Raw genomic sequence first — 12,006 nt, forward strand, 5'->3', positions numbered from 1 at the left:
CTCACATGGACACTTCAGCAGTTAGAGAACCACAGAATCATTAAGGTTGGAAAGATCACTAAGATCACCTGGTCCAACCATCAACTCATGCCCATGATGGCTCTAGACCACATCACCCAGAATGACATCTATCCTGTTCTTGAACAGCTCCAGAGACACTGCCTCCATCACCTCCCTGGGCAGCTTGTTCCAATACTTCACCACAAAAAGAAGTTTTTCCAACATGCAGGAACTTCAGGTAGTCCAATCCTGTCCTGCATACATACAACTGTGTCATAAAGAATGCAAGCAATGTATCCACTGCTTATCATACATCATCCATTCAGTTGTGATAACAGTATCTTCCTAAACTTCCTTTTGTACTTTAACTTGCAGTTGTAGAGGAAGAAGCTGATTCCCTACCACAGAGATGATTTATGAGGACAGTGTCAATGTGACTGTATCACAGGGCTATTTTTCACACAACAGTAGCTTTAAGTTTAGGAAATGAAAGAATATATACCAAAAGGTTGCCAAGCTTAATAGATTCAGCTGTAAGGAATGGGAGAAGTTAGTGCTAACTTAACATTTCTCCAGGTCCTCTTCCTGCCCAAATGTTTCACTATCACCATTGTTACAAAGAAACTAAGATCTAAACAAAAGAACCAATATCACCAATATGGTATACTTTTCATATGCCAGAGGCAAAAAAAAAGCAGTGAGCATACATAAAAGGTACATGTCCACTGAACTAGTCATCATAGTACCAAAAAGAAAAAAGCACACTCCAATTGTATGACACTACACAGCAATATGAGCAGTGTTGCAGAGCTGCTTAGACTTACTACTGTTCACTTTCAGGCAACAAAAACCTTATCTGATCTTTACTTCAGCTTTTCCCCCTCAAAGCACAGCACAGCGTACTACCACTCATGATCTTTGACTGCTAAGATCCAGTGCATTAAGTTTTTGCACTCATCTCAGCACGTATCAGAAGCAGTGGTTTAGCTTGAAGTAAAATCTTACGCCATTGTAGACTGGAGTCTCTCCAGTGAATTACAGGCAGAAGCTTCAGTAGTTTCAGTATCTGTAAGGAAATATGCAAACCAGATCCTGAACTTATTACTATGGGTTGTTTGATTTCAACACAATTTTAAACCTTTGAACAGAATCAGCAACATCTCTTAATCAGATATCTTCTCAAGTATTCACCACATGAAGTACCAGTTGCCTGGGGCTTATGAAATAATACTAAAAACTTTATAATCATTCATTGATTTAGTTTTGAGAATAGTATATCATTTGAATCCAATGGGAACATAAAGAGCTATTTGTGAGGTCAACCACAGTACAGACAGAGGCTGACATGATATCGATGGCAAGGTGGAAAGAAATTGCCAAATACAGCAGATCAATACCTCGTTTCACTGTTACAGCCTTCTGCAGACATAAAATATATATCTTTACAGCTACGAAAATAATAATAATGAAAGTGGGAGATAAATGTTTCCCTCAAGGTAAACTATTTGATTAGCTGAGGGCAAAGGTGACAACAGCAGTTACACCAAAGTAACTTTACAGTCTTAAATAAAAGTGGTGGGATGAGCAGCAGACAAAAGGGCGAAATGAAACTGAGCAAGTTCTAGGAGGCATACATGTCATTCTTTTATAAAAAGTGCTCTATGTGTATGAAGGCAAAGTAAGTTAATACTAAATAGGGTAGAACAATTTCCTCCCATAGTAACACTCCAATAACTTCAAAAACACTTGTTTTAATTACAGTACTATCATTTTCTATCCAGAAGACTTGAACAGTAAATTTAAGAAACTGCTCCAAACCACTGTGTCATCACACAAGAAGCTCTGCTGTACTCTAGAAAATTATAGGGAAGATGCTGTTTGACACATGAACTGAAACTAGGCAAACAGCTACTGCTCAGTTCACACATTAATTGAAGGGGAAAAAATTCAGTGTTCTGAGGCACATAAAGAATTCAAGTAATCAAAACATCTAATCTTTCAGGAATTGCGTCCGCCCTTCCCTTGAAATCACTATCAGATATAGCTGATGGACTGCATGAAACCTAGGAAAGGGTTTTGCTTTTCCTGGATTTACTTCTGTTGCATTGCCATGATTGGCACTTCCATTTGGGGCCTGGGAGAGACTTTGAATACCACCAGTCATTATGACCAACCCCACAGCTGCTTCCAGGCAGGTAACAGGAAATCCCCTTCACATCCAGAAAATGCAATAAATATTCAGAATGCGCTGCCTATCTTCTTACTATAGAATACCAAAGCTTGAATTTACATTGGATTTTAAACATCTACTAAGGCCCTATTTGGCCTTTTTTTTTATTATGTGATAGGAAGCAGAGCTCACCAGTGTCTGTAAAGTTGCAAAAGAAAAGTTTACTTTTCATAGAGAGAAAACTACCACAATATCTTTTCAGAAAACATGAAGTCTCCCCAGTTGATGGAAGTTAGATCAGTTAAATGAAGGCAGAAATAGAAAGGAGAGGGAATAAGCAGATAAGTGCTTGGGCAAAACCAACATGTTTTTTTTATCTAATTGATGCTACAAAACAAAAACTCCTAAAATGCATGTAGCAGTACCTATTTCTTCAAACTCATCATCCAGTTCTGCATATCACCCTGCTTCTAGAACCTCCAGCATGGACTCCCTAACCTACCATTGCTGAGATGTGGCAGGAGTCCATTTCACCAAGTCTGATGAAAGGTCAGGATTAATGGAACCATGCCCTGTGAGGTTCACCTGTTCAGCTGTTACACAGTGCACCTGTAACTGTGATTTGTGACTTGTGGCACACAACTAAGCCAAAAATCCAAAGTTCACTTGGTTAAAGGCTATACAAGTATCAGACGTGCTTATAATCTTAGCACACAAGTCTATGAATGAGCAGAGGAAAAAGATGATTTAGGTGAAAAATTAAAAAAAAAAAAAATTGAATAACCAGGCCATATCTAAATACAGCAGATGTTAAGAAAAGCTCCCATTCACTACCACTAGGATCAAAGTAAACTGAAGCCTCTTAGACCTCTGGCATTTGATTACTCTGATGTTCCTCTTACATGCAATGGCCTTACAGGCTACAGTCAACAAAACACAAATTCCTGTTTTCTGTATCCACTCTTCTCGCATCCTCAGCTCCAAGATCTTACAAGACGTAAAACATAGATCTGTTCTTATTTACAGCCAAAAAACAAGAGACTGAATGTAAAACAACATGTTTAATAAATCTGGGGAGTTTAAGTACCAACATAATTCAGAGAAGCAAGATAGACACGCACTCCTTAATTAAGTGGGTGATGTTCTAGTTAAAACAAAAAGACAACCCTGGGCCATTGCTAAGATTAAGCACTCACTCTTGCAAAGGAAGCTCCTACTATCATCAGTATAAAGGCCTTAAATCACAAAAAATAAACCATCTACCACTCTGGATTCCAGAGTAAGTAGAAAGTCAGGACACAGACTGATTTGGATTTACACATTTTCAGTTATAACAAGTAATTTTACAGAGGATTAGTATCTTGATGGTCCGATCAATACTAGGCACTGCTGCTATTACAGATGAAGAGAAAATTACCCCTCCAGTAATAAAGTGTGTATGTCTTGGTTCTCCTTCATTTGCCAAGTCCATTACTGTAATGGTTCCAGCATTAGCAGCTGAGGCAATTTAAGCAGCAGGAATGTGATGAATTTAAAAGCGAGGAACATTTGCCACTCATTCTTTCTTATATTTTATTCTGCATATGCAAGGTTTCTACCTGACCATTTCCAATACACAAACCGTGTGTTATTTTACTAACAACACTATTTCTTAATTATTGTCCCATTAATAACGAGATGGACCAATAATGTGATTACTGCCAAAATTGCTGCTGGCATATTGGCTGCTGATTCTGCAAAAAAACCTGCACACCATCTACCTAAGCAGAAATATGACATGACAACAAGCTTATTTAACTGTATCTAAGCTGTTTCATTAACTTTAATTTGCCCAAATACAACTCCTAAAGGAATCTATTTAGTATGTCAATTGGAAAATTTAATGTTTTTATGTCTTAAAAGGCAGAATAGGAAAAAAAAACAAGAAAACAATGAAATATTTGAACAAACTCCGAACAGATGAAGTTGATGCACTTCATGGTCTGGTTAATATTTTTCATCACTGATCCTAAAATCTCTTAAGTATTCTGAGAATACTTTTTTTTGCCCCTTGGTATTAATATGTTGAAGCAACATATTTCATCTCAAATAAATAATCTTTTCCAGCCAGTAAAAATGAAGATGATGCAAGAAACACAACTTTTCATCAAAATCTAGCCAAGCTACTGTGTTCCCTGCTACTCCTTGTAAATAAAACACATGCAAAGCTTTGGGTTATTTAAAGCTTTATATTGCCTTGTCACTTCGTCTAACATCTCGCAAATGTGAAATCACACATGAATATCTTTGTAAAAGCCTTGTGAATATTCAGATATGTGCATATTGATGCATTTATTATTTGTATAGCAATAACTTTATTGGATTGGGGTCCCAGCTGCACTGGGAGCTGTACAAATATTACAGCAATGTCTGCAGAATAAATTCTCTGAAGCTGGTTTTGGTTTCTCAGCAATGTGAATTAGCATAAACAGCTACACAAGGTAATTGTGAACTGGGCCATCAATGTAATCCTTTTCAAGTAAAGGAAAATAATGCTCCAGACTAACTGAGCATCCCATTTTTCTTATGGCAATGTCTTAAGGCCTTAATATGCAAACAGTGGCAAGAGGAGGTATATAGATGTAGTTCCTAGAACTTGGCATACATCATACTGAACTTACTTCAAGCATTTTTGACAACGTAAGTCTTGAAACCAGCCATGTGTTACAGATGAACTAATCAAGATAACAGTCCACCAGCACTGCAGCTTTCTTGCCAAGTTTAAGAAGAAAAAATTAGACTCTCCACCAACACACATTTGCTTTTGTTTAACATGGGAACCAGAAGCTTACTGGAAGCTGAACTCTGACCAACAACGCAAAGAGAATAAAAATAACTATAAAGTGATTAATAAAAACTGAACTTTAAAGTATCTCCTCTTAATGAGTAACATCTCCTCTAACAGCTCAGTTTCTATACGTAATATTTGCTGTGGGAAAGACTAGAGAATTTGATGGTATCCAACATCCCCAAAGGTGGCATGTACTCTATGACCCATCCCCAACACAAAATCATAGAATAAATAAGAAAGTCATAAAATCCTTGGAAGTGACCTCTAAGCTCACCAAGTCCGTCAACCATCAACCCACCAACACACGGAGCTTAACACAGCTGCATAGATCACTTCCAGCTATGATTCTCCAGCTTGTTTTCAGATCCTCTTCCCAGTAATGACTTTGCATCCTTCTACAGGAAGGAGCCCTCCTTGGCTTGGATCACCACATATAGTCTCATTTCAACTGGACATTCCATTTTACACAGTCCAATGGGGTGAGTTACAAAGTGGAAAATGCTGTATAATGGCACTGCGCTCTGAAGAAATCCCTACCACACATTCTTGGAACTGAAATGCTCCTTTACAGCAGCATAAATCAAAACTGGTTATACCCGTGAAAATTTAAGAGAAAGAACAGCTTACCATATAAGAAGCATATCACGTAATTACAAAGCTAAAGCCAGTTACCAGGCTTTGGAAAGACAGCATTTAGCAGCACACAAATATTACAAAACACAAACTTTTATTCAAGATTTAATTCTCCAGACAAGAGTCACTGCCAGGAGAAGCACAAACCCAACCGGCCCCTTGGTCCAACTACTTCCCTCGCATTTCAATCCTGCTCTCCAGGAGAGGTTGGGTTAACCTCACTCGTATTTGGGGTGAACGAAGAACATTTTTTGATTAGGACCTCTCGATGGAACCCCTGGCGGTGCTAATGCATTAAGAACACACTTCCTCTACCTTCAGTGTGCATTTCCCACCCTTGGAAGTGATTGAGGCCAGGTCGGATGGGACCCTGGGCAGCAGTTGGCAACCAGCCCACAGTGGGGAATTATAACCAGGTGGGCTTTAAGGTTCCTTCCAACCCAAAACATTTTGTAGTTCTATGACTTTTTGGTGGACAACAACTCAGGGACTAAAGGGAGAACCCAGCTTAGTGCCAAGGAGCCCAGAGATAACATCAGTAGTTAAGGAGCATAAAAAAATACCAGTCTGTATTACTGCAGGAGGACAACGATCCCTTAAGAGAAAGGGTTCATTTATTTCTATATAACCCCTCCTGCTTCCACACCCTTTGTTCTCAGGCGTTCTGAGGGCTCCTTTTGTTTCCCTTTCAGAATACCCAAAACCTATCAACAATAAGGACTTATCCTAATTCCCAAATGTGTTTGGGATAAACTGTGAAATAATCGCTGAATTCAGGCCTTGGATGGACAACATTAATGTACAAACAAAAAAAAAAGTCTATTTTTCTTTTAATTTAGTTTAATTGGCTTGGACGAGATGGGACAGTTTACGTGTGTGTGCTTTTACACATATATAAAGATTACAAAAGGATTGAAACACTTCTCAGCAGAGAGGGAAAGCTGAGGACTGTGAAGGAAGAAAGCAACCTTGGTCCTGTAGAGTTGAGAAGCAAATTAGAGAACGGGCCCTTTAGCTTTCATTTATTATTAAAGCATTTAGATGCAAACTGCGAGACCGAACCCTTGTAGAGAAATAACTAACAGCAAGAATTTAATAGCAACACCAACACCAGCGTGCATCCCACGCAAGCAAGCCGAAGCGTTACCTTAGAAACCTCTCAGTAACTCTGCAGCAGCCCGAGCCTCCCGCTCAGCACCGCCCTGCGATCAGTTTGCGAACTCGCACCTCCCGCACGCGCCGCTCCGTGCGCACACAGCAGCGCGGCGCCCGGGGATCGCAGCGCATTGCAGCGCGCGAAACAGCGCTGCTCCGGGCGCGCGATCACGGCGCTACGTGAACACGCAGGGGGAACAGGGGAGATCTGGAAGCGTTTATTTAGGACTGGCTTAGCAAAGAGAAGCAGTGCTTTAAATTGGTTGATAGAAGTGTAGCTACGCAACACGTCGTCGACAGGATTTTACACTTACCGCAATGATTCCCACACGCGGCACCTGGCGCTCCTTTTTAATGGAAACACCCAAAGCCCCATGAGCAAAATCCCTTATGGTTAGCGAGGTGCGAGGCTGCTCACCCTCCTTAAACGTGGCGGAACCCTCAGCCCCGGCAGCTCGCTGACCCCGAGCGCTCCGCTCAGCGCGTTCCCTCTGCCCCGCTCCGCACAGCCCGCCTCAGTGCCGGGGAGCAAAGCCGCGTGCGGGACGAGCGCGTGCAGCATAAGCTGTGCTCCCCTCAGCTCCCACCCAAACCGCTGCTGCTGCTACAGGGACTCGGAAGCGAGCGAACCCCAATCTGCTCATCCGCCTGCAGCAGCGCCAGGGCAGGGGCTCGCCCTGACTGCCTTTCTAAGAGTGGGAGGAGAGCAGGAAGTAAGGCGCAGGTACCTTCAGTTCCTTCTCCCGCTCCCCCGCTCTCCTCTTCATGCTGCCGCTTCCACGCGCAGCAGTCACGCGCACAACCCGCCCACGCGCCGCTCCGCCATCTCCCGCCTTTCAGAGCACTACAACTCCCGGCAAGCACCGCGGCACGGACACAGGAAGTGCCGCTTTACCACCGATCCTAATGACGCCGCGCCGTTCGGCCCCGCCCAGAACTACAATTCCCATCAGGCAGCGCGCAGCCGCGCTCTCCGGAACTGGAAAGGACCGGTTGGGAACCGCTGTAGTTGCTAGTGGAGCGCTACGACGCGGCGCGGTCTGGCGGGAGCTGTGAGTACGGAGCAGGCTGCTCCCGCGCGAGAACGGCGGCTCTGAGGACACGCCGTGCCGCCTGCGCAGAAAGCCGAGGAGCGGGGCTGCGCCCGCCGCCCTCGAGGAGACGCTGAGCATCGCGCTGTGCTTTGCTGTTGAAGTAGCTCTGAGGCTCTTCTCAGCTGTGGTGTCTGGCACACGTGTATCCAGTAAAGCCAACACTGTAGGACTCGAAGAGGGGTTCATTTCTGCGCCTGAGGGTAAAAATAAGCCCAGAGCGCTGTATGCCTTCGTAAGGGAATAAGACCGCGTCCCTCCGCCCCTCAGAATGTATCGGAGGCAGGGCTGAAAAGCCCGAGGAGCGCCTGTATGGTGCGAGGAAGGTGAGACGTGTGCTTTGGTGTTTGTTGGCGTTTCTGTAGGACTGGCAGGGCTGTGAGGTCCCTTTCCTCAGCCTGCAGCAGGGCGTGGCGTTCTGCCCCTTAGCAGCCATAGCAACCTTCTGTCCTCAGAACAGCCCACTGTAAGGATGCCCAAAAGCTGAAAGTATGTGCTCTGAACAAGCAGAAAGTGCGGCTGTTTAGGTTGAGAAGGCTAATAAAGTGCAGTCATTTATCTTTTAGGAGTGGGCTGGGAGCATGCTGTGATAGGCTGGGGCACCAGGCTGGGCTGCTCTTTTTTTTCCTCTTCAGCAGAGGCACAGTGGTGGTTTTGTGAGAAAAGCATCATCCCATCTGTGGTCAAGGCATGCAGAGATCTAAATTTTGTTGAAAGAATTAAGTTTATGTCTTAGTCTTTAAGATATCACTAGAAAGTGCCCCTTATTGCACCCCTAGCTGAGAACTTATGGAAATTTCCACATTCCCCCCTCACTCTTGCCCCATTGGAATGATAGTAGAGGAGCAGTATGCTTTGTGGGTTGTGTGAGAACATGGGCCTATAGCATGAGCTTTGGTACTTCAAGCACTCATGCTTAATGCTATCTGCTCTTCTATACCTCTGCAAATTTGCATGCAGTTTTTTGCAGTAATTTGTCAGATAGCAATGGCTTATAGCCACCGTAGTGTGTAAGTTGGTGTTTCTGTAACTTGAATCCCTCTTTTATTCTTGCTTATGCCCTTCAATCTCTTTACTTTAGATTCTCATAGTTTCATTCCAGACATATGGAGCAAATTCCTCTCTTTATGTGTGAAGTTAATTTTGTGTGGGTTTTTTGGGGGAACAAGAGGGCTGAATAGGGAAATCTCTCTTGGAAATAAGGAGTGTTAAGCTATTGAGGTTGAGTATGGCACATGGCTCCATCCAGTTGCAGATGGTATTTTTATAATCTCTATTGCTTTATTATGCTTTAAGAAACACTGTGCTCTTCAATACAGTTGCTTGTCATGTTGCTGTATACTTCCATCAGGTTTAATCACTGAGGAAGTGCTTTCCGAAGAAGTCATTTGGAATTCAAGCTTTTAGAAATATTGCTGGGACCACTGGCTGCAAGGAAGATAATTTATTTCAGTATTTGTGACTGAGATTGTGCTAATATTAACAAAGTAACTGTAGGGCAGGTTTGCTGTTCAATGTATTCCCCAAAGAAGAAAATAAACAATGACTTTTAGTGATTATTAGAGACATAAGTTATTTTATGTTAGTAACAGAATGAATTTTAATGTCAGGTGCTATGTCTGTAGTTCTGTTTTGCCTAAAACCAGGTTACAGGTTTAAACTGTGTATCTAAAATACGCTTTTCTTAAAAAGGTTGAAAATTTTCACTTACCTTTGGACACAGAAGAAAGCTGAATGTTTTGTTTCTGTCACTTCATAATGAAACAACTAATTTTTCATGAGGGTATTGAGAATATCACCTGCGTTTACTGGAATTTAGATTTATAACAGCTCTATTTTGCTATTTGTTTGCTGGTCATGTTGTCTTGCTAATAAAACTGGCTTCCATGCAGAGCCCTGCTATCTTTGTTTGTTTGCAATTTGATTGTTTCTGTTTTTGTTGCATGTGGTAATGGATTGCTGCTTACACAGTTTTGTCTATTTATGTAAAGAACAAGTGTGTGTTTGGTTCTTGGTTAATTGTTGCTATTGTTTGCTCAGTTGGTTTCTTTGTTTTCAGTGAGTGGATTTCATTCATACTGAAAATGGCAGGACCTGTAGTCTTACTGTAGCAAAGTTGGGTGTTTTTTGTTTGGTTGGTTTTTTTTGCAAGAGACAAATAGTGCAAAATCAGCATTTTTCCCCATGGCTGTTGCTGTGCTGAAGTTTTTGAAGCTTGATTTGATAGACCACAAACATTGTGGAGTGGTGGTTGTAAAGTGTTTTAGTTCTTGACCTCTGTGAAACTGCTAAAAATGGAAAAAAAATAAAAAATAAAAAAAATTGCTGTGATGAAGGCAATCACATCATGGAGAGAGGTGTAAGGACAGCATCCTCTCCTTGGTACCATCATGAGGCAAATTTGGACTGATCGTCTGGAGTTGAAGGTTTCTGTAATAATGTTGACAGTGACACCTAAAAATGTCCTCAATAGGAAACTTAGATTGAGAAAAGTCGATGACTGCAGACAGCACTGAGTTGACGCACAACAAAAATGTTTGGTGGGAGCTAAGATTATTGAGGAGCTACTTGACAGTTTATGTCATTAGAATTGTTCTGCTGGTTCAAATGTCAGCGTGATGTGGGCTTCAATATCATGAAGCGTTATTTCTGTGACCAGCAGCAATGAAATTGCACATAAAAAATTGTTCATTTGCAATCACAGATCACTTTGGGCTTTTACACTACTACGAGATGGGAACGTTTGATCCAAACATAAGACAAATGTGATCAGTATGTTGTAAGTAATGAAAGCTGGAAATAATCCTTTGTCCAAAATTTTAACAAATAAAATAATCAGAAGATTGGAAGCCAAGTTGAGTTAATCAAAGGTTATATTGACTGTGGTGTAAGGAGTTGAATGTTTGTTAAGAACAGGATAATATGGCTTCTTGTCAGGAGGAAATAATGTAGGAGCTTATCAGGAATGCTTACATGATATTAGATAATATTATTTATTTGCAGTGGTATTTGAAGTCTTTACTGACTTCGGTCAATGTAACTTGTGCTTTATAGTTTTGTTGGAAACTGCATTTAGGTTAATCCTTTTCTTTCCGTGTGGACAAGTCACAAGGAGAGTTTGGCTGAAGAGAAACGTATCTCTAGCATCAGTTTTGATTGTGACAGAATTAGCAGACACTCCCTGGAATGTCTGTGGACTGTACTGTGTCACTTTGGTCCTCTGATGCTGATCTTTCCTAGCATCGCTGTTAGTTTCCCAGTGCTTTTTAAATTTAATATGGATTTATATTGGCTATTTATATTGGTGTGTGACAGTAGGGGGGGTAGGGGGGAGATTGTCCAAAGGACAGTGTATTTTTTTTCTTCCTTTTTAATGCAGTTTCTGCCTTAATTGACTTCATGGCCATCATCTAGTTGCATGTACTGGAAAAGAAGAAGCAGTAGTTGTTAACATCTATCTTCATGCATTACTCTGAAACTAATGTAGTGCTTTCTCACATTAATACTTCACTAATCTCACTTTGTCGTGTAGCTAAGTTTTCTGTTGCCTGAAGAAAGAAATGTGTTCAGATTTATGAGAATTGTTCATAGGAGAGTCTCTGTCTTAGAAAGTAATTTCTGCTATGACAATGATTGAAAGAAGACTAAGAGAACAGTGGGCAATGCTGAAATGACTTCATAACCCCCAGCACCTTTTTTCTTTTTTAAAGAGTTCGATTCAAAGCATGGCAGATGGCATCGTGGTCTACTGGTTAATGCCTTAAGCCTTCACCTGTCTTAAAACAAGTGAACAATTAAATAAGCAAATGCCCTCAGGTCACTCTTCTATGTGGTCTTAGCCCAAAGATTAATGAGGAAAGTTAAGAAAATGAAGTTAAGAAATCTAATTCTAAAAACATAGGAAAGAACATAAACATAAAAAGTAGGAGTTATTAGAATAGAAAGGAGGCCACAATGTAAGGAATTGCACAGATTAATGTGATATGATGTTTAGCTTGTTTAGATTGTCCCGAGCCAAACAACTGAAGAAGTATTTACGGTTGTGTATAATGTATAATACATATTTCAGGGTATCTGTCATTACTTTTAGATAAAGTAATTGTAGTTGCACAGCTTAAGTTACGTAT

The 12,006-nt window shown here is 41.2% G+C and overlaps 2 protein-coding genes across 11 annotated transcripts in view; one reads left to right on the plus strand and one right to left on the minus strand.

The window, feature by feature from the left end:
• The window catches only part of FTO (FTO alpha-ketoglutarate dependent dioxygenase), a 227,643-nt gene extending 219,973 nt beyond the window's left edge, over nucleotides 1-7,670 (minus strand). For 3 of the 5 annotated variants that reach the window (XM_019619754.2, XM_085234651.1, XM_085234650.1), the window contains exon 1: nucleotides 7,517-7,670. In XM_019619754.2, the coding sequence (XP_019475299.2) occupies nucleotides 7,517-7,555 (39 nt within the window). In that variant the 5' untranslated portion in view covers nucleotides 7,556-7,670. Of the gene's footprint in view, nucleotides 1-6,780; nucleotides 6,862-7,516 lie in introns of those variants that run through there. The other 2 variants (XM_085234653.1, XM_085234652.1) reach the window with 2 other exon arrangements.
• Nucleotides 7,671-7,737: 67 nt separating this feature from the next.
• Nucleotides 7,738-12,006, plus strand: part of RPGRIP1L (RPGRIP1 like) — a 94,379-nt gene continuing 90,110 nt past the window's right edge. For all 6 annotated transcript variants that reach the window (XR_014886050.1, XR_014886051.1, XR_014886053.1 and 3 more), the window contains exon 1: nucleotides 7,738-8,205. The gene's annotated coding sequence lies outside the window, so the exon portion shown is untranslated. The remainder of the gene's footprint in view (nucleotides 8,206-12,006) is intronic.

The sequence above is a fragment of the Meleagris gallopavo genome, chromosome 13 (genome assembly GCF_905368555.1).
Source record: "Meleagris gallopavo chromosome 13, MGAL_WU_HG_1.1, whole genome shotgun sequence".
In the NCBI taxonomy this organism is placed as follows: Eukaryota; Metazoa; Chordata; class Aves; order Galliformes; family Phasianidae; genus Meleagris; species Meleagris gallopavo.